The sequence below is a fragment of the Pleuronectes platessa genome, chromosome 17, assembly GCF_947347685.1.
Source record: "Pleuronectes platessa chromosome 17, fPlePla1.1, whole genome shotgun sequence".
Classification (NCBI taxonomy): domain Eukaryota; kingdom Metazoa; phylum Chordata; class Actinopteri; order Pleuronectiformes; family Pleuronectidae; genus Pleuronectes; species Pleuronectes platessa.
In genome coordinates, this window is record NC_070642.1 from 9,494,032 (window position 1) to 9,517,844 (window position 23,813).

The 23,813-nt window shown below is 39.9% G+C and overlaps 1 protein-coding gene across 3 annotated transcripts in view; it reads left to right on the plus strand.

Moving 5' to 3' along the window:
- The window catches only part of atad2b (ATPase family AAA domain containing 2B), a 77,505-nt gene that overhangs the window by 21,206 nt on the left and 32,486 nt on the right, over positions 1-23,813 (plus strand). For 2 of the 3 annotated variants that reach the window (XR_008342177.1, XM_053445100.1), the window contains exons 23-25: positions 1,980-2,102; positions 4,722-4,850; positions 22,775-23,476. Coding sequence is in view for 2 of the 3 variants with exons in the window: in XM_053445100.1 (XP_053301075.1) it covers positions 1,980-2,102; positions 4,722-4,850; positions 22,775-23,476 (954 nt within the window). In the remaining variant the exon portion in view is untranslated. The remainder of the gene's footprint in view (positions 1-1,979; positions 2,103-4,721; positions 4,851-22,774; positions 23,477-23,813) is intronic. The other variant, XM_053445101.1, reaches the window with a different exon arrangement.

A 23,813-nucleotide genomic window follows, 5' to 3' on the forward strand; every position in this document is an offset into this window, starting at 1 on the left:
CATTACCACTGTGTAATTCATGCTCTGTACTTAAGGAAGGCTGCATATGCATGAAAATTTAATTGTCTCTCTTCTTGCAATTCGAACCAACTTTTACCTCACCCCCCCCCCCCCCTTCCCCACAGCACCTTTTTTTAAGCCGAAGACGGTCTTCATAATGAGTACTGGAACACTCATGTACAAACAAACAAACAAAGAGGCCTGTTATTTGCAGTAGCTTCCAAATAAATTGGATTTGTATAAATTGTTTCAATGTTGTACTTTCGTGCATTGACAGAGAAGAGAGATACATGTTTGTTTATACACAAAAAATTGCGGAAAAACTTGTTGCACAAAAGAATAATAAAGTTCTTTCTACTAGAATCAGAATTAGTAGAAATACCGTGAATGTTAATTGAAAGCTGCATACAGTATGTCTGCTTCTGACTATTCAATTGATGTGAGCATTTTAATTTCGCCTTGTGTGTTTAGCTGCTTCGGTTCCCTCACAAGGATATAGCTGGCTGATACTAATGGAAAGCAATTCTCTGCCAGCTCGAAGGAATAAATCATATCTCTGTCTTTGCAGGCAAAGGCCTTGGTCATTTGTTGGAATGCAGGTTCTACAAATGATACACTAAAGGGGAAAAATGCAATTACGCAGTTTAATAAAGAAGACTAACGAAGGCTCTTGCCTGCTCATCCAATGCCCGGCCCGGGGAATAGAGCCCAGACCCTGCACAATTATGCTTCCCGGGGAAGTTCTACACCAGCTCACAAAGTGCTTAGAAAAAACCCTCATTATCCCTCCGTGGTTTGGTTATCCTTGTCCTTCACATTCTCTTCATCGGCTTCCATGTAAAATCACGTCGGCTTCCTTGTCTTCTACCTCCTCACCTTGCTAAATCATTTCTTCATGTTAAAAGGATAATATCTGCTCAATATCTCTCGACAATGTGACTCGGTGTCACAAATACTTGACGGGAAATGGTGTTAATCCTTAACCTCCCTATGAAAGAACATGTAAACTGCAGGGTTGTTTACTAGGATGCCCTTTTCTGTTTCAAAAGGGGAGGTTAGGCAGGGCCCATAAGGCTGCTGATTACCTTTCACTATTGTGCCTGGACCTTGACGCCTACCAGTGGAAGGCATTTTTTCCCTTGTAATGGACTTGTAGGTAACACACTCTCAGAAATACTGTCTCACGCACACAGGTAAACAGAGAGAGAAGGAGAGAAATCTAGCCTCCAGCGCAATTAGCCAGCCATCCTCATTAGACAAAGGAAGCTGGCATATTGTGACCCCTTCTGTCATTCTCTGCCTGAACTGTTCTCCTTCCGCCTGCCGTAATGAGAGACGGCCTGTTTACAGTAGCTATGCTTCTGGTCTGCCTCTTCATCTGAGCTTTTTTCTCTCTCCTTTGGAGCATGAGATGGAGGAGGATTTAATGATTCTGTCATACATCTAAGGGTAAAGAAGAATAAACGTTATGAAGGACTGTGCCTGTTAGAGAGAATGAGTGCGCGTTAAAAAAAAGCTTTCAGTAATTTGTCCTGTATGCTGTACTTGTCTTCACGCGAGTGTTTATGTATGCACCCACCCTTGTCTTAAATAGATGTTAAGAAATGGTTTCATGTCTGAGTTCTCGCCGTTTAAATTTCTCAAACAAAAAGCCAATACTGCGTCCATACTTGTATTCCAAACTGTGAGAAAATGCTACAAGCCCCTTTCTCACAGATCGAGTAGAATGGGGAAGGCTTTCCATCGACCCTTTGCCTTACATGCATGATAGGATGTGGAGAACATGCAACATCAAACCTTAAACTACTGTCCAGCACAATCCTTGATGATGGGAGAAAAGGAAATTTAGATCTTAGGGAATAAAAACTCTTGCATTGTAATGGCAGAGATACTGCCTCATATCCTCTGTTACTAAGGGCATACCCTTCAAAGAGTTTTATGTTATGTGACACTCGTTTTGCTGTCTCCTCTTTTCTCAGACAAGGTGATCAGGCACCGAGCGTGCAGTTTAAAGGACTCTGCCCACGCTATATTTGCCGCTGAGCTCGATCCTGAGTTTGACCGCATGTGTGAAGAGATCAAGGAAGCGCGCAGGAAGAAAGGTAAGGACAACAAAACATTTCAACAAAGCAGAATGTTCAGTTTTAGTAACGTAGACACACTTGCTATTATACCTAAATGCAATCCCATGTCTATACACTATTGCACCTGTAAGACGTTTCACTGTACATTTTTAACAGATCTATGTAACATTCATAATTTGCAGGCGCAAACATTCCCATAATTGCCACATAGCTACTTACGAAAAATGTGGTTTGGCAACTATGATAACAATTAATTTTTTTTTGTTTATTACATTTAATTGACTGAGGCCATTAAAAAGTAAACCTGAAAAAAAGAGAATAGATTCATCAGATTTAACTGAGTTATTTTCCTTTTACATCTTTAGTTGCTGGATAAATATCCATATCTTTGTCAAGGGATAGTTGATTTCATCCATTTAAATTTGGAGCACACTTATAACTGTAAACTTAAAAGCATAATTTGTGTACACACAATACTAATTTATTTGAATAATGTGACCGTGATGCCTGTCTATGCTAGACTTACATAGATTCTTCTGGAGAAAAGAAACCTGCCTTTAAAAAAGATCTCATGTAGCTGAGCAGTACTTGATGAAGCAGTCAGTTTTTAGTGCAGAGTATGTGGCGCAGAAAGGAGAGATGCCCGAGGCTCCAGTGTTCCAGACACTACCTTCTGTGCTAGATGTCTGCTTGGCGCCTTGCATGTGTACGCTCACCAAACAGCCCCAAGCTGTTCTGAATGGACTTTGGATAATGCTGAATAATCCTTACGCCCATAGAAATGCACACATATGTTGTAGTTAAATAATATACACACTTTTTTAAGTATTGGCTTTCATGCAAGTTGTCAAATATTATCAAGAATAAATTGGGTTTTAGATATAATATGTAATAATGCTTCATTAGAAGTAGATTTAGTTATGTTTACCGACTCTTGAATTGTACAAACTCGGAGAAATCAGTGTTTCATTTCTTCACCTTTTTATTTGCGTCATATCTGCTTTACCTGTTGCTTTGCTCGTCTCTGCTGTAACTTTCATGACAAATGTTGCATGATGAAGGAAAACCACACTAGTAGCCAGTTTCCCAGTCAGTTGTTTGTGTGTCAGTCGTAATGGTTCACGGTCAATCATTGTCGTTTGCTGCACAACATGATTACAACTTAAATACATTACCTTACCAGCAAATCTAATTTGCCCCTGAGTCAAGTCTGGTAGATTTTCATCGGGAACGATGGTGAAGTCTACTCCCATCATCAAACTAGGTCTTTAAATTATTGTTTTGATTGAGAGAGCCCCTGGAAATTACTTAGAGTAGTATGTTTAGTTTGCACTTTTGTACATTAAACACTTGTAAGTTTGTTTAAAAAGGGGTTTAAATATAATATTTTGTATGCATCTTATCAGCATGTGCATACACACCTGCCCATGTTATGAACAAAGTCAACCATTACAAATTGATCTGTAGGACGACAAGACTGCATTGTGTCACTTTTTTATATCTATGCTTCAACAGTATCGGAGTGCACTGGAAAAATTACTTATACAGCAAATATTTAATATTTCACCTAGACTGCCGAATCATAAAAAATCTCACTTCCTACATTGTGCATTTCTTCTTTTATTGGGAGACCAGGAAGATATGTCCCTTTCTCCACTTTCTTTCTAATTTAACAGCATTAGAAAACAGAACCATTCTCTTACATCAGAGGGACATTTGTAGTACAGAGTACCTCTCCCATCAAATATGCCTTTGTCTTAACTTTACACAGAGACTCATGTGTCGCTACTTTTTGTTCTGTTCCATTGCACTGAGGGAGCTGCACAAGTAGACTTGGTTTCTCTTTTAAACTATTATCTACAGTATGCACAGTGCTCCCCCCGTGAGGGCATATTGACTCCTGACTCGAGCCACAGAGGTCTGACTCCTCCATGTCAAGCGGGGAACTTAACAAAGAGGAAGCAATTTTCAGAAATCCCTCTGTTGCGTTTGATTTTCTCTTTTAGCAACTAAAAGCACGAGATGCTAAATGAATATTGCAGGAGCAGAAGTCAACTCCCTGAGCGGAGGAATACAGCAGTGTAAATATTTCATCTCGCAGTCTAGGTCCTGTTGTAAAACTATCAATTAGCTGAGCACTGCATGATGTCCAGTCGCAGACATGTTCGCAACTCAAAGCGCAAGAAACAAGGGAGCTGCGATGAACCTGCGATAATCTCAGCCAAAAACTCAACCAAAGTCAATGTTGAAATGACTATTTTTCAAGGCCTTGTGCTCCACTTCTCTTTTCATTCTTGTCAAGCTCTTAGAGTGAAACATATAGCCATTGGGAATTATTATTTGTATTTTTAGTTTGTATTGATATTTGCTGTTGGTTGACATGTAGCTGTGCCACATTCACCCTATCACAACCCTCTGGTCATCTTCGCCTGTCAGATCACATTTTTATCATTGTCAGAGTACCTTCCTACACGCACACAAACACAAAACCCGCACACACACATTCCCTCCATCTTTCCAGCAATGCATTTCAGAAGTGTTTTCCCATTTGCACAAACAGCTACACTCGCACATACACGCACGCACTCCAAAGAGTTTTGTCTGTTGTCTGCAACTGATCCTCTGTGGGCTCTCCAGACCTCCTGACGCCAACTCCGCAGACGGCAGCTCCGGGCGCTGTGGCAACCAGAAAGCACCACGCTGCAGGGGAGGAGCCGGCCAGGAGCAGCACTCAGGGCGAGGCCACTGACAAACAGTGCACCAATAGTGGGTATTCAGTGTTTTGCAGCACACACTTTTATAATTGCTCTGCAACCTGAGCCGGGTGATAGATGAGAAGAACAGAGTGATCATGAACGTGAGCTCCCTCTTTACACCAAACAGAGACTCATTTTATAGGATAAGTTAAATGACAGGAAATGGTGACAAATGACTTGCAATATTTCAATAGTTGATATGGTTTTAACATTTTGTTAACTTCACCTATTAAATAAATGCGCAGTAGCCTTTTGGGACATGCACACATTGAATGCAACACATCCCGAGTCCAAACAAAAACACAAATGACACATTACCCCTCTGCTTTATACACACACACACACACACACACACACACACACACACACACACACTCCAACTCCTTTGCTCATCTTGGGTTTTTCAGTCTGATGCAGTGGCAAGCAGCTGTGTTGCACTACATCATGGTACCAGATGTATGTGATGCCATACACCTGCCTACACACACTCGCACACACATGCATTACAGCAGTAGAGAAGCCACACAGCGAGTGACCTCATTAGCAAGACTGCTCACTCCTAAACACTCAGAACATGTCCACGCCACAGAGCAATTACATGCCCACCTGTGGCAAACGGCAGGTGCCTAAGGGTGAAGGGAGGCCCGGGCACGAGCAGGGGGCAGACTAATGAGGCTGTTACCTGAACAAATCAGGGGTTAGCAGTTTTTTTTAAAATTTTTCTTTTTTTTTATTTTTTTTTTTTACATGTAATCCAAAAAATGCCCTCTAGCTTCCACCTGGACAATATGGAGGTTGAGATGGACTGAAAGCATCACCCTCACATGCCAGGGTGAGATGTAAAGAGTCTACATCGGACAGGATTGTGCTGGCAGGGAATGTGGAAAGTGTAGTGCTTTAATTGAAAAATGACGATTATGTTAATATTAATATTCTGTTTGTTGAAGCTAAAGTTGAGCCAGAATTTTTTTAATATTTGCTGTCTTTGTAGTTTACCTTATGGACACAAGGTGGCGCTTGTCTCTCAGGAGATCACTGCTAATATAACCCCTGCTGTGTGTGTAAACCATTCCTTTTCCCTGGGAGATGGTTCTTCTCTTGAGAGAAGAGGGCCTCTTTTGGCTACCATGAATTCTGAAAGACTCTGGGCATGTCTAAGGCTTGAGCTCATTGCTGTTTATCTTGTCCTGAAGAACTGGAAAATATGGTAGAGCAGGTATATTTAGATAATTGTACAATTTTATCCCTATAAAATCAGTCCAGGGTAAACTAGTGGAGTCTCAATATAAGACTGTTGCATCAGGATTGAAAAAGGACATTTTTATTGGGGTGGAAATGTAGAAAACATTCAATCTGGTACCGTGCAACACATCACAGTGTCAGCCTATGACAGCACATATTCAACATATCTCATTCCCTCACATCATATTGTAGTGTATCTTCTAAACTTACACATTGGTGTCTCTTAACAAGGGCTAGGACTACATTTATGTAGGTATTGATTCATTTATTCATCAATCCTATATAGCAAAAAATTAAATCATCATTTATTCACACATATGCAAAGTATAAGAAGGGGATTGTTCGACTTTGTAATCGGGACAGATCAGTTTTTACGGGTTACAGTCAGCCGTTGGCCCGTGCACGCTTCTTTTTTTCGCTGCAGTCTTTATCTACCAAGCTAAATGTCACAGATGTGGACCACCAATTTAGAGGCTCCTGGGAGAGTCGTTATCAGCCTCCACCAGAGGCTTAATTAATTAGGCTAACTCAGGTGATTCATTTGTGACATCGGCAGCCAGTTCTCACCTGGAGCACCTCAGCAAGGCGACTATTAGGCTAATTGATCAAAAAGTCAGTTATGTCTCAATATGACACAGGTTCACAAATGAAAGTGCGCTGCATCTGTTGGAGGAACTGCTTGTTTCTCTGCTGGTATTTAAATAGAAGAGAATTCACCCGGTGTAGAGAGGTCATTCTGGGGTTGCTGACTCTCCCTTCCTCTTCTGTTGAAGGTCAGGACACTTGAAGGTCCAGGTTGTCTTAAATCATTACCTGTAGGGTGAAGCCTATCTGGAGCAGTTTTGGTATCTTCAGTTCTATATGGCTTTTATCTGGGCCACCTCTCCTTCCATCCCTCTTTTCCGTTTGCCTAGAGCTGAAAGTTGCCTGTGACATTCAGATATAACACAAAGTGGTGGTAGAAGGAAGGAAATGCACTGTTTGGAAGTACAGTGAAAGTTGCTTGAAAGGCTTTTTCAAGGCTAAGGATATTTCTGAATTATGTTTTAAAAGCAGTAACTGTGGATGGAGTCCAGTTGTTGCGATGCTGATAGCCGGAACATCCTCTGCTACTGTCAGGTCAATCAGGTGTGGGAGGATGGGAAACCTTGCTGCTGTTAATGCACGAGAAAACAGGAATCAGAATGTGGTTTCCATTAGCGTGCATGGGCCGCTCCGTCAGTTTCTCTACTTCCTTATTCTTTCTCCTCCCCCTTGCCTTTCTCCTGTCATTCTGTCCCAGGAGGACAAGCAAACCTAGCAAGGCCATTACCTGTGCACAGCCCTGGGTTCATTCGTAGTGCAACACCACAAGGATCTGGTTCATATGGAGTGCTTTACTTTCATCAATAATTAAGTCATCTCAGTTGTTTTTGATCCATTCATGACTGTTTTTCGCAAGCTAAATCAGCTGGGTTTATTTTGTTGCAGTCAAAAGGCATATGCTATGCATCACCTTAACAAAAATATCTTATCTGATCATTCTCTTGTTTTCTGTATTTGTCACACTCCAACATAAGTCGTGTGCTGCTTTTCCAATTTGGCAAAAACCTTTCTCAGTCTCTTTCCTGGCACAGTGAGCCAGTATATTTTCCTCCTCCAGTTGTCCTTATTCAGCTGTTGAACTGATTGCAGAAGAAATGAAGAACGATGCAGACGCTGCATAATGTGTCCTCTGCGTCACTCAAAAGCATGCCCAAGGCAACAGCCACCAGGCTGCATTCATGTAGATTGAACACTGCTGCGTCTTGCCTCTCCCCTTCCTTGTATCTCACATCACTGTAAACCGACAGCTCCACTCCCTGTTGCCAATGTCAATCCATCACAAGACCTTGATAGGATATTTAAAGTCATAATAAACACTCTCATATCCTTTAACCTCAGGCTGAAGCAGTTACTGCCTGGATTTTATTTTACTCAGGACAAATGGACAATGGGCACACGGGCAGTAACATGCTGAGGTGGTCACAGTGCAGAAGGAAATGGGTTAATAAGAAGCTACATTTACATTTAAGAAACACAGAGCACTGTAGAAGACAATTTTGTTTACCTGATTTCCTCATCTATGCATTCCATCTTTACAAGGACGCACAATCAATTACACTCACAGAATGGATGAGTTTAACCTTCAAGTCAGTGCGTTTTGCATGCTAGTTCATGTCCTTAGTTTCTCTCCCAAGTATTCGTTTTACCTCAATCAACTCTAAACCAGTCGTCGCCATTGATTCTTTGTTAAAGCTAGACTCAATGACTTCGGCATTGGCCGCATCATTTCAGAAAACTTTAGACTTAATTGACATATGGACTAACTGTTGGCTGGTTTACATAATTGTACAAATTGCTCCTTCAATCCAAGTGACCTGCAAAACCCTTCAAACCTCAGAACCAAGTTCTGTTCCACATGTGAAAATTGGAAAGATAAATGTGATAAAGAATTGTGCAAAGGAAATCAGGGTTTAATCAAACTTAATTTATCATACCAACATATGTCTTTGCACTTATACATTCATACTCAAATAAGATCATGTAAATTAAACATATATTTATATATATATATATATATATATATATATATATATATATCATTATTAAGTTAATAACCATAAACTAATCTAAATGGTATTTGATCCATCTTTCAGATGATGAAAAAGATTATGTTTTACCTAAATATATTTGTACAAAATAAGCAAGTAGGCTGCCAGTCAGGAAGAGAAAACAAAGCATAATTTGCCTGAAAAATGATCTGGTGTTATTGTTATAAGTTATTAAACTGGACACTGAATTCTCCCCAGCTCCTATTTGCCACCAGGCAAAAACAATCTTGAGTTGCACACTCTGAGACCCTGTGGCGCCCACTAATAAAATCCATGCAAAGCATGCAAAGCCCAGAGCGAATAAGCACTGAGCGTAAGCTGCCATTTGGGCACAGATTCCTCATGGATTGTGGCACCAAGCATGAAATGAATGGAAAATCATCCATGATGCCTCTTGCCTCCATTTAAGGTTTTCGGGTGAAGATGAGCTGACATCAGTGTGTGTGTTTCTGAAGATTCATCCTGTGTCTGCGGGTATTTTTTCCACTCCCAGTATATCGCCATGCACAGTTGATGCTGCGTGCTAAGTGTACACAGTTGACAAGGTTGGGTGGTGATCCTCTTCGTGGGATTTTAATGCCTTGTTTTATTACTGTGCTATGGAGATAACCATATTATTGTAAACAGCTTACATTTCTGCCTGAAAGAAATGAGCCTGAAGACTTGCACTGAAATGATTGAGCGTTGCTGCTCACTGCCTCTGTGCATGCTCAATGACGACAAGCTGTGCCGCCCAAGGATGTTAGAAAGCTGATGGAAAACAGAGTGTGAATGTGTGAGACAGAATGAATTATAATGCAGACAATTCCCAACTATGACATAAATTGGTCGCTGCCTTTTCTGATGCTACGCTTAATGTTGTACAAACGATGCCAGGATCACAGCATTAAGGCTGTACTACAGATTAAAAATTATCCAAGGCCTCCTGGGCTTTTACACTCCATTGTTTTCAACCGTAGTGCAGTCTTTTCGTCAGTTTCAGTAAACATCAGAAGGTGGTAAACGTCATGTAGCCAAATGGGGTGTTTTCCCTCTCTCTGCTTGGTTCTTATTAGTTGTAATTAATGGAAAAAACACAGAAAAAAACACATAGTATTACTGCTTGATTTGTACGAATGACTTATGGTGTCATCCAAATTAGACTAAATTCAATACTAGGTAAGTGAATTATGGTAAATTAACTTGCATCCCCTCCCCCTATGAGCTATTTATAATGCGGCCAACTTGTGTATTAGGGTCAAACAGCAAACTAATATTTCTCAGATGTTTGAGCTTATAAGCCTTTTGTGTATTTTCATGGTCCATAACATTTTACCGTCCACACAGACAGACAGACCTCATACTTTCAGCTGCAGTTGTGGCATGCAGTTCTTTCTCTCACCACCATAGATTGAATACATTTTGTGGGAAACACTGGTTGTGTCAAAAATACAAAATTTAACTGCACAACTACTATCAGCCGAGACAATAGGGTCAGGTGGTTGTTTGCTTGTGGAAGTGGGTCATGTGATAGGTTCCTGACGAATCAGGGAAGGCCACATATCGACTGTACAGACCCAATCAGCAAGCACAGCCCTAAAACTCCAGAGTAGTTTTCCATACCAGAGTTGATGGATTTTCAAATGAAAAACGTACTAGTATGGACATAGCCTTAGTCCTTCAGTTTAGGTCGTTATTGGTACAGATCCTACTACATCATCTTTCCTGGACTGATGTCTGCTAATGAGCTTATGTCTACATGTTCTGTAGTGGAAATGAACTAACAATCTCAACTCAACCATCCCTGCTTGCATCTCCGGGGACTCTCAAAGAGATGGCTACATCAAGAGACATGACTCAAATTAGACTACCATAAGAATACGAGTGCGCCCATTAATGCCCACAGCAGATCACTCCTAGACTCACACTTATCCAGGCTAATTGACACCTCTCCATTCAACCCAGAGATTAGATGCATCTTCTTTCATCATAGCTGTCGGTTTCCAGTAAACCACTCATTAAGACCTGTCACAAGTGTCGAGGAAAGTAAGTAACTTATCAGTTAAGTGAAACCTATGAACCGTTCATTATTTATTTAAGCCATCTTATTTGTGACATGTCAATGACTAATGTTTTTTTTGGCATTAACATGATCAATTTAAGTAACATTATAATTGTTTTGTGAACCAGGTGGTACCATCATGCTATTCTGCATCAGTGATAATATTAAGCTGTAAATCATTCTCTCCTTCACGGACCTTTGAGTCGGTTTGGATGACAACATACTTTTGTCAAGAATGGTTCTTGTTTAGCAATTAAATCGAGTCATGTTGTTATGATCACGTTTTTCGATTGACCTTTGGTGGAGCTTCATTCTCTCAAGAATGCATTGTTTATCAGCTCTCGTGTGCAGGATTGTTAAATCTATTATATTTGTGTTTACATCCATTCACAGGCACCTCATTAATGCAATCTAGTCCACTGTCACCATAAACTGACATCAAGAAATTAAAAGTTATCAGTATCTTTCATGCACATAATACACAGAAATAACTTTTACTTTATTTTATATATATATATTTGAAGTTTTATCATTGCAGTTACATTGCTAATTGTTGGACAGTTTAATCTACTTTTTAGACCAACCCAACATTTTTGGGAGAACTGTTATTTTACGTTATATTCAGGTATGTTTCCAAGTAGTTTTTTTTATCGCAGTGCAATGCAAAAGGAGGAGCAAGAGGAAAAAAAACAACTAAACAGCTTCCCATGTTGATACAGGAGCAGCCGTAGTATATCAATGCATTGGAAGCACCGACAGCACAAATGGTGGTTATGAATGTGCAACTCAGTTCAACACATTAAATAGACCATTCAGTTGCTGCACCAGCCTGAACAAGTAGACTCACGTCATTTCAGGAAGACAACTTCCGTCCTCAATAAGGAATTTTATTTTATTAAGAATGATAACAGAGGCTTTCATTTGTTGTCAGCCTCTGTTGATAAGCAGTGTTGTCAAATCAGCCATAGCAAGAGCTGGGACCAATCAATACTAACCCTCCAACACCAAATACACCTTTGGGAGTTTGAGTTAAGATTGCCTTGACTGAAGTCACTCTCTGAGAAAACAGACATTGTCTAGTGGAAAGCAACACAACTGCACAACAAACTGGAATCCCATTTTTCTCACAAGGAGATGGCAATGAAATGTAAACTGTTATTTTCCCTGGACAACAAAAGGATATGTGATTTACTGAAGCAAAATCCTCTATAGGGCGAACTTTATCGCTACAGAAACTCCACGCTACTGATGCAGCAGTACACTAGGTCAGAACTGCTTGTCTGATGGTCAAATAGCTTCAGAAACCAACTCTCCCAGCAGCTCTTTGATGTCATATTTGAGGGGTCTGTGACCATGACATGACCATGACAATGTGTGCCATTGTCCGGTGTGCAGAGATGCGGGACTAAGCTGTATACAACCATCTCTCAAGGTCGTAGATCTGTTACACAGCTATTTACTGCACCTAATGTGTAGACTAAATAATGCATTCCCTATCAGATGCCCTCCAAGATAGACATGCTGCAGTTATCCTTATGTTTAAACTACATCACATCTCTCTCTCTCCAGTGCCAGTAGGATTTTTACACTACCTTTTGAGTGTAGCTGTTCGCACAAGCTATAAAGAAGATTGAATCCTGTCTCGTCGCACAAACTTGTTATTTTTAGCCTCAACTGGCTTTTATTCTGAATGATGGAGCAGCTAATTGTATCCTAGATGGGCTCTGCTTTTCAGTTCTTATTTGTGAGCACAGCAGTATGTCTTGCTTGCAGCAGTGATCAGCAATCACATCACAGCATTCTCCCTTGATGCTGTCCGGAACAGCAGGAGACCATTGTCTCAACTTTTGAATATGACTTTTGAAAACTTGGTTTTCAAATACACTAATAGTAAATAGGAATATATTACAACTTAGTCATTTAAGGGAGCAGGCATAAGCACAGAGAGGAGGAGGATCAAAATGACTCAGGATTGTTGAAATTTGGTACTCGGAAGAAATGTAAACGGTTGCTTTCAGCAAATCTATACTTTGTTTTTATTACTAATTCAGTATAATATTATGACACCATATATGTGACTTGAAGAGAACCTTTGTAATTTAATTTGTCTCATAAAAAAAGCAATAAGAAAGGAAGAACTATTCAGTAAGGTGGTTATGTTAAGTGTAGAATCCCTGTGTAAACGGTGTTTAATTTAATATCCCTTTCTGTTGTTTCCTATAAATATACAGCTGTGACGACTTCAATCCCTTAACAGACTCACAGGGTATCTAATTGGTGTCTCACCTAATCAGTTGAGCAAGTGTACAATGGTTATCCTTCACAGTGAATAGGAAATGGCTCCAGATCATGGCTTTTGTCAGACGGTCAGCAGTGTGAGAAAGAATGCTAGTGACTTGTAATATAAATATAGCAGCAATTTAACCAACGAGATTTAGGTTTGTTTTTCATTCATCCTGTAAGCATTTTCTGCCGTTCGCAATAACTTCCGACATGCCATTAAAGTAGCATCTTTTACCATACCATCTCATCAGATGGAAATGGTAACTGTGTAATTGTTCAATTCACAGTATAGCTAGCTGTTTAGCATTGTTATTCTCCCCACCATTTTCCTTCCTCCTCCACAAGGAGTGTGATAATGCATGTAAATCCAAATAATTTAAAAGAGTACACGACTCCTAACGTCCTCACTCCTGCCTGACATCTTGCCTGTTTGCGTGTTTCTTCTTTGGGCAACAGACCTTTCCGCTGGAAGGCTTTCATGCCATGTTTTGTATGCATGTGTGGGCGCAGGCTGACATCTTCAGTAGTACTTGAGCTGCTGGTGCATTAGGGCATATCTGTCTTCTGAGAAGGGGGCACCACTGGCACCGTCATCCCACCGGCCATTTACTGAGCAGCAGAGATGACAGAAATAGACAGATGCTCTGACTGAATCATGTCTTAAGCTCCTCCACCTTGTGACCACTCTTTCTTTGCTGTATTGATATGCAGCCAGTGCATAGCCAAGCTTTTGAACATTTGTAGCAAGGTTTGACATAATTACCCAGTGGATTACTGTCCATTCTTTTTTGATTTCTCTAAACCAGTGACATTGGGAGTTGTCAGCTCGGTAAAATGGCTAAAGTGACTCATCAATTCAATCATTTTGAATTTTTTAGTTTTTTGTGTTTTTAATTTGAAAAAGATAAACTTGTATGATTTTGCAAATCTTTGGATTTTGCATCCAATCCTGGTAAATTCACCATTTTAATTTACCACACACCGGCACAAGGTAAAGATGTAAACTATCTCCAGCACTGCAATAAAACCAGCATTTAGAAAGATGCCAGGAGCTTCAAGAAATGTTCACATCAGACATTGAAATGGAGAAATGGTGTTTTAATTTCTTAAACCATAGCACAATGTTCTGTACTAGCCTTTTTTAAATAATATTGTATAATATAATGACAGCATTTATGAATGAAGGGACCTTATTTTGATTTAATTAGTCACAATAATTTTTTTTTATCATTAAGGTGGTAATGTAAAGTGAAGAAGTGCTGTGGGAACATTTTATTAATATTTTATATCCCTTTCCTCAGTGGGGTATCATTTTTAAGGTTGGCTTTTATTCAGTTTCGCAACAGAGTGGTGGCAAGTGATAGTTTTTTTCCTAAATTCCACGAAAGACCCCACTCTGCCTGTGATTGGATATTGTCCGTTGTTTGGTTATGGATATGGTCAATTGTTTTCTTAGAAAGAGTGTGTGTGTGTCTCAGACAAAGGTACAGAGAGAGGACAAAAGCATAGCACATATAAATCAAAATGCCCTAGAGACTGAGGATAGTGTTTTATTTGATGACTGTTTTGCCACAAGCATTTTCCTGCTAGTGAGGTAGTAGAGATAGTCCTCTGAGATCTCAACCGAGAGAAAGTCTACCTGTATCTTGCAATTGGTGGGTGGTTTATTTTGGATCCTGGCCATATCTGTGTATTTTTGCTGACCGTGTGCAACCTTTTATGGCCTCAATTTACAAACTTCTAATGGCGACTTCAAGTAGGATGATACGTTGTGTCTCAAAGAAAAAATCGTTGAACTTTAGTGGCCTCCCCAGTCACTTGATCTGAATCCAATAGAACACCATGGCAATCTGGTAGAACAGCATTAATTTGTTGCTGACAAAAATGCTGAAAAGATGTGACGCAATCATGTAAATGGTACAGAAAGAAACAAGAAAATGCTCTCCTCTCTGTTAGTATGTTCTTTTTTTTAATAAAGCCCTTCAGTGTAAAAGCAAGCAGGGTGATATGGCCATGTAGGCTTTTATCTGAGAGTAAAGGAGTGAAAGACAGAAAAAGGAAGGGCAACACAGCAATTGAAGGAAGTGACTGATCTTTTCATTTCAAGAGGCAATGATGGGATCATTTATTGATCTGGACATTTCATTAAGTGTCAGTGCAAAGTGTCACATCAGTTGACAAACTGCATGTCCTCCTCTCATGACCCAGACGCCCTGAGGCCCTGTGTCAGCATGACGATCTTTCGTCTTCTCTGTCTCCTACAGTGTTTCCCCTGTTGTCATCCGTTTTGCTTTCCTTTTACGTAATCACATATTCCAAACAAGTTATCTATCTGATTATTGATCATGAAGACAGTCATTAGCTGCAGTTCAAGATGAATATCAATGGTGGAAAATTGTTTATGAACTGCTAAAATAATCCTTGAAAAGAACTGAACTGAGATCTGCTGAATAGAAACTGTAATAAATTCCGCTCGTTTTTTATTTCCAGCCTGATATATAGTCTTCATTTTGTTTCCAGCTGTGCTTAGAATTCTATATGTTGAGTTTCTGGGGTATAAATTGCTCAGTTAAGACATATAAAGACATTATTAATTTGGTTATATTAATCTTGAAAGGGGTGTTCAATTTGACCTGGGTTTTTAATAGTCTGCTTTATGTGCACTTTAAAAAAGAAACATTTTAAATCACTCCTTAGTGAGAGTCATCAGGAACCGTTGAATTGGAATTTGTTCAGCAGTCATGGCCGTGGATATACTGCCATTGTGCTGTTAATTACAGCTGAGAGAGGGATACCGTTGGGAAAATATAGTTTTCAAGAATATATTTTGTATTGCTTTTTTTGTATAGAACAGCACAACCAAAGCTTTGCACACTGAGCCTAGTTAATATAACTTAGTTTCCTTAAATACAAACAGAAACAGAAAAATCTAAAATGAATGCAAAACCTTTTGATTTTTGCTTGTTCATAGATTCATAGTCTATTTGATATATGGCTCTTGGTCATCTGCCTGAAAGGTCATGAAGTTACAGTATATATGGACCTGGCAGATGAAAAAAATTAACATGTATGTTATATAAACTTAACATGTATGTTATATAAACATATAAGCAGGGCATTTTTGTAATGCCAGTAACTGTTGTAATTAGTTATTATAAGCAAACTTTTTTAAGTGGATAAATGGGAACAGTGGTAATTCTCTCCATCTGAAATATGACGGAACTTTAGTTTGAAATAAACTTCTAGCTGAAAAAACTATTAGAACATGTAACTCCCAATGTCTAATTTAGTAGAGTAACATAACAATATAACAATATGTGTTTGGAAAAACAGACTGTATTTATATAGTGCTTTTGCAGTCTTATCAACCACAGTACAACTTTCAGTACAAGTCCAATTCCTCCACATTCATGCTGCATCTCTTTACTCAGGTGTACGTCTCTCCCTAATGTTTATGTGAAGACTGCGACACAACTCCTAACTCCAAGCTCCTCCCCATCAGTTGCAGATGATGGGACCTTGTCTGATCAATATTTCATTATTGCCACAAGATTGAGGCCCCGAGTCCAGTCGATTCCAATGAACCTGAATGACAAAAAAAAATTGAGTTGCTTGCTAGGTTTGTTTCTTTGGCTATTCTTACAGTACTCTGCATGCTCTCTGATAACACTGTATCTATGCAAGAATTTGCACTAAGCCCATTATTCACAGTGACTTGGAAGGGCATAAGATCGTTAAATATAATATCATCTCCTTCTAAATAATGGACGATTTGGATGATTTTTGCAACAATATTTATTAAATTAACTCCATTTTGTAGATTTTCATAGTACACCCACTCATTACAATTGAAGTGAGTGAAAGTGAGTACTTTCTTTGTGAATGATTACACTGTGTCATACATAATGACATTGAAAAAAATGTATTGATTTGAAGTGATATTTTTTCATCTTCCACTAACTGTCAGACAATGCAACAGTGTTAGTCTGTCTGACCAAATTTTTGTTTGGTTGTACGATTTAGGACTGCTTACTTTCACAGTGGCCACAAGTCAGCTGACAGAGCTACTGTAGACTAGAGATTGACTCATCCGCCCATCACCTAACTGGAGGAATTATTTTCTCCAATATAGAAACATCTGCATGAACATTCCACTTAGGGCTGGGCGATATGGCCTAAAAAAAAAATCCCCGATTTTTTCCCAAAAAATCCGATTTCCGATTTAAATCGATTTACAGCCCCCCCCCCCAAAATCATATGCAGAGGACAAATAATTAGTTGTTCCAAAATAATATATTTCCTTTTATTATTTTGATTTCCCCCCTTGGGGTTTAAGTGCAATCACGAACAACTAGCCAAGCAGGCATTATGGCAGGCCCTGCCCTTGTAAACAGTGTAACATGTAACATAACATAAAATGTAAAATACATAAAATATAAAATAAAATATTTCTGTAAACATGAAATATTAATAACAATAAGAGGTTGTTCTGATAAAGTGCCAACATAACATTCAACAAAGCATCCATCAGCATAAATCAGTGAATAAATCAACTTTTTGCATATTAATGAAGCCTGGCTTTTCCACCGTATACATCGGCACCATATCCTTTGCTATATACATAGCAATCGCATCAGTAATGGCTTTCCAGCGGGGCGAATTCTTCTCATATGGGATGCAGTTGGCAAAGGTTTGTGTGAGGGTTGTCTGTATTTTACTAGCTGTGCTTGTGGTGCCGCGGTCTCTCTCATTCCGCTGCGCGCAACATTTCTCCCATTCGCCGGGATGTTTTTGCCTGAGGTGCTGCAGTAAATTTGTCGTACTGCTGCCTTTGCTAGCAACAGACTTCAAACAGGCTTTGCAGCGGGGTGTTGTCTGCTCTAAATCTCACCTTTCGAACGCGAACCAATTCCAAATGACGGATGACACCGTGCCTTTCTTAGGAACATATTCTTCCCTACTCGCTGCCATGTTTGCGTATCACTTTGGTAAATGCGCGCTCTGTGCGGGGGGAGGGGTGAGCTCATTCCGAACTACGGGAGCTGAGAGGGCGTTCGCGGATGTTGAAGAGAAAACCGATTTTCATTTAAACAAGTCGACGTGAGCTACACACTCGAGTTAATCGATAAAATCGGTTTATCGCCCAGCCCTAATTCCACTCCACCTGTACTGGTGTTAATATTGTTACATATTACAATTATTAATTTCAATGGACAATTCTTTGCACTTTGCCAGTTTACTTTGGCGCTCCTCTTACCTAATTATTTCAACACATTTTTAAGACCAGTCTTTTCGAGCGCATCATTGTAACAGATGTCATTCTTGGCTGTTTGACAGCTTTCCTGTCTCATTTCAGTAGAAAAGACAACTGGAGACACTAAGAACTCATTTTCTTTCATCGTCTATTTATTTCTTCTTCTCCTTACACCCGCCTTCAGAAACTCCTGGAGGCTAAACTATAGGCTAACCAAACACTTTTATGGAAAAAAGAACCTGAAGGTCTAACATGACTGTTTCATTGACAAATGTTTTTGGCTGATATATTTTGATGGTTGTGATCGTCCAGTTGCAAACACACATATTTAGAGAATGTTTGTACCTCATTCTCCAGGTCTGCTCCTTTTAGGGTAACCATACTGATATCCCATCAACATTATGGTAAAGATGCACAGAGAAAGTTGCCAAGCAACCAGCTAACACCCTTGTAGAAAGCTACTGGAAATTATCTACCATGTTAACCCCCTGCAAAGCAGCAATTTGTTGTTCTTACCTCAGATGTTTGAAGGTGGATTTTGTTACCTGTAGACAGAGCTACTCAGCTGTTTCTTTCTATTTTCAGTCTTCTAGCTGTTTGTTGTATACAGATATTACTGAGGTGTCAGCCCTTCCATCTAATTCTTGCTAAGAAAGCAAGCAAGGGTTTGTCCTAAATAAAGATTGTTTCCTTTTAAGATGCAATATCCCTTAATGTAAGAATTAAATGTTAATCAGTGCTGAATGTTTTTCCTTGGCAAAGATCAGCGGCAGATTGGATTGATTACCGAAATTTGTTTAACTAGCTTTGGGGTACACAGTAAGTATGAGTTAGTGCTGATGATAATGTGGCATCGTGCCCAGAGACCAATCATATCAATCCTACTTGCCTTTATGGTAGTGTGAGATTGGGAAGATATAAAAGTAATAAATAACCCACACCATAATATATAACACTATAGGCATGGAGTGCTTCAAAGTTTGCTACTATATGGCCCTACTATAAACTCAATGTAGAAGCCCATTATACTGACATTGCTTTGGGGCTTTTACTCGTTTGCCTATGCTATATAGACAGTGGATCTAGAGTTGTATGCCTTTCCAATGAAAACCCCATTAACATTGCACACAGTATAGAAGCTGTCAGTTTGGAAGCTTTATGCTCCAGATTCTTCAGAGCTTCTTCTCCCTATGTCTTCTGTTAAAAATATAACCGTCTTCTGATGGGTTGTGATCTGATTACTCCGTACTAGGAATTATTTACAAAAAAAATCAATAAGTGAATCAGAGACACTGATTCACAATTCTGCCTAAAGACATTACCATTAGGCCGCTGAATTGTCACTGTCACTGGACTGATTTATTTATTTAATACTGGCTGGTATGTTTGGATACTCATCTCCCCGGGGCTTTTGCTTTCAAAAGCTGTACGTGTCCATGTACACACACTGTTCTAACAAGTATGTGTGATGGCAGTTTAAAATCATTCTGCCGCTCTATGAATCTTTATACATAATTTAAGAGCGTAGTGTGGCGAGTCGTTTGCTGCTATTCAGTCTAAAATTTGTAATTCCTTAGGAGTGATTGGTGATGCTGGCCTTAGCGAGAATGAAAAAATTGTGGATTATTTTGTTTTGGTTTGTGTAAAAAAATGTGTTTTCTGAGCGCTTTAAAAAGCAAGTGAAGGAACAGCTGAAAATAAGCAGCTGTTGTTGATACATGAGTCAAGGTTTTCTATTACCCACATCCACCTGACCTGTTGTGAGAGCCAGCTATCGGCACCCGACCTCAAAAATACCAAAAAGTACTGAACCCACGAACCCTGTTGGAGTGCTAGCCATTGTGCTTTTAATGTCTTTCTTATCTTTTAAGATTAACAATGCTGAAGTTTGCCTTTACTTTTGATAAAAGTGACAATATATATATAAAAAAAAGTCAAACGTATAAGTTTGGGCAAAAAGTAATATTCTCTGTGTTGAAATCGATAAAAAAAATAACAGCCAGGTTATGATTAAGCACTAGACACCGCAGCATGACATTTCTAAATAAAATCTAAATTCTGAAGGTTAAATAAATGGTGGTCCAAGCATTCTGCAAAGATAAGAGGTATGCACACACACACACACACACACACACACACACACACACACACACACACACACACACACACACACACACACACACACACACACACACACACACACACACGCTTTATTAATAGGATGCCAGCATTCAGAAATATCCAATTCCTCTCCACCTCTGGTCCCTTACTTACAGCAGAGCAGAGCGACAGTCATAGCTGGAGATGAAACTTATCCAATTGCCTTTTCCTTCCAGATCAGATCAGGTGGAACCAAAAGCCAAAGCAGCATCCCACATTAAAATCAAGTCTGCCAGCAGCCCCTGTACCCACTTGACAGTGAGATTACAAACTGGGCTTGATTGCTGGTGGTTGTGGGACCTTGGCATTTGTCTCACTGTTCCTTTTAAACCCCCAGCGCTGGTAGTCTCAGAGTGAAAACTGCCCAGTTGTTCTCTAACCACACCAGTCCGTGTAGATATTTGTGGCAGACTGGAGATCATTTTCTGTGATGTGCTGCCATTGTTTTGTTCATGCAGAATGCTAGCTACTTCGTTTTTGTTAGGCATCCAGTAGTCCCCAAGCCTGAGCAATGCATGGTCATTTTTGTTGGATGTCAAATGAGACAACATAATGAGAGTGAAGAAAAGCAACAGAGAAAGTTGAAGAAAATGATGGTACTGGATGCTCTTGCACTGACCAGCAGTTTGACTAAGATGTTACATGTTCTTTAGTGTCCTCCAGAAATAGATGGATATATTTTTTTTGAAAGAAGTTTCACTCTTTGGAAATGTCCTTGAAAGTATGTGCGATAAGATATAGTGCATGTAAATGTGGCCACTGTATAAACGCATGTAAATCGCTTTTTTTTTTGCAGTTGTTGTACAGCATAAGCTGACACCAGATGGTTATCTGGTGTGGTGATTGTGGCTCACGGGAATCGTTGGCTGGTCATTTATTAAGAGGGTCACCATTTTGTCTATTATATTCTTTTTTTTTCTTTCTTTTTTTTTTCTTTTTTACCTTTTCTTCTTTTTTCGGTATTGTTATAAATTACAAACTTATATTCAACAAAAGGTTATCACTGTATAAATGAGAGGGAAAGCTTTATCGGGATTTCTTGTCAGTTTGCTCAGTCATGTCCTCGAGTAGGTACAATTAACAGAATAGAGCCTCTTTAGTACTGAGGCAAAAAGCTCTGCTCACTGTACACCTTACAGCTCAGTCTCTGATGAATATCTTAAAAGGAATCCTGGTCCTTCGAGAACCAAGCTGGCATATGTTATTTATTCTGCATAAGATTCCAGAGTTATATTAGACCTTTCGTTCCTGACAGAATTATAATGGCAAGGACTAATGGATTTTGACTGTGTCCACTGTGATCTAGTGATTCTATCCATGGATTATCTGATTTACTCACACACATTTTAAGTTCTCATTTTGCTTTTTCAGATGGTTGTTTTATGAAAGAATTACTTTTTATATCCTGGCGTTACTCAGAATTATGCAGTGTCAGAGCTGCCTCATGGGACTCAACAGATGATTTTAATTAGGGCCCGAGCACCGAATGGTGAGAGGCCCTATTGAATCTGTAATTTGTGAATGCCTTTTTATGCAAAGACCAAGGTTCCTTTGGGGTTAGGGTGTGTGTCTCCCTGACAGCCCATTGTCAGGAAACTGCCTTGTGTTGGTCCCTACTTGTCTCTTTTTCACTCTCTTTTTGTCACAGCCACTCACGTTGACTTAGTCGCTCGGGCCTGCACCTCAGTGTCTGCTTCACGAAACCAGTAAATGAAGGCAAATGCCTTGAAGTTTCACCCAGTCTAGCATTCGTTTTTTTTGCTTGCTGCAGCACTTTTATTGCTCTCTCAGAGAGCAGGTTTTAGTTTCTCCTTCCTCTTAAAACCCCAAGCACCATCTGTTGTCATTAGTGTCCACATATCAGTGATATAACCGGCTGCTGTCTCTGTCTCTCTTACGGTCTCTGTCGTCTTTGTCACCCATTGCTTGTTACCCTTGGAGAAAGACCAAATGTTCCGCTTTAAATGAAGTCAACTTGCAAACTACAGAAAGGAGAACTTTATTTCTTACTCTACAGTATCTTTTACAATAGGGAGAACATATTAGTCAGTTTAGAACTTACAATCTTGGATCACTTTCAGCTGTTTAAACAATAAGAAAACAATGTTTAATTGTGTTTTGTGTTGCCTTGGGCGCCAGAACCTTTTGCCTCAGAGAAATGTTGTGTCTGAGAATCACATGTCCAGTCATGTAGTCAATGAGTGTAATGGGCATCTGAAATGCAGTGGTACTAATGTATTTTTCCCTTGTGGGAATTTTGGTTTCTTTTAGTTATCTTGATTTAATAAAGTTTCTTAACTCTCTTTCTCTTTTCATCATAGATCATATAAAGCGAAAGATTCGCCGGCGACCTTCTTGGGGCCGGGGCATCATCCGTAAAAAGAAGAGCTACAAGAAAGGAATGGACGAGGATGAGGATGAGCCCGAGGCAGAAGTGGAAGCTCTAGGACCCAGCGATTCATGTTTGACGCAGGATGAGGAATCGTCTTGCGATACCTCAGGTCCCCAACCCAATGGCCACCATCACCATGCCCCCTCGACTGAGGAGGAGAGCTCCAGTGAGCCACTTGTTGTGGCTCCTGCTGAACCTCCAGATGACAATGAAGCCAGAGAGGAACCAACACCTAAGGAGGAGGCCACAGCCATCGAGGGCGAGTCTGAGAACATGGAGAAGGACACTGAGCTGTATTGCGTTGGTGACAGTTCTGTTCCCAAGGCAGACGGTAATAGCCAGGCCGAGCGGGTTGAGCTCCATCCTCTGGCAGAAACATCTGAGTCTTCAGATGCTGAGGCCCAGTCCAAGCACATAGAGGATCTCCTAGTAGCACAAGTGGACTGTGTGAATGGAAACGTGTCAATGGACAGTCTGGACTTGCAGAGCCCCAAGAGCAGCAGTGAAGGCTCTAATGAGCCAGAGCAGGAAGACCACAAAGACAAACATGAGAGCCATCCAACTCAGGAGCACCCCCACCCGGATTGGAGGGCAGTTACTGAGAGTGCTGACGAAGATCAAGACATAGAAGGTATATGAGCAGACTGGTAAAATAGAACACAGTGCTCTTCTGTGTGTGCAAATTATTTCTAACATTTTTTGCAATTGTGCCAAAAGGACAAGGTCAGTCTTTCCTCTAGAGGTGCATCTCTATATAACTCTTATTCATTTGAAGGCATGGCACCTGACAAAGACATAAAATAAGCTTTTTGCTTTCTCCCTGACTGATTATATTGCAGCCGAATTCACAGCACATAAGTTCTCTTTAAATTATGTGCGACGAATTTTATCAGTGCAAATCAAATTGAAAGTGGCTTCTAGGTGAATGCTGATTAACATGTTTTCTTATTGGGTCAGTCACCGCTACT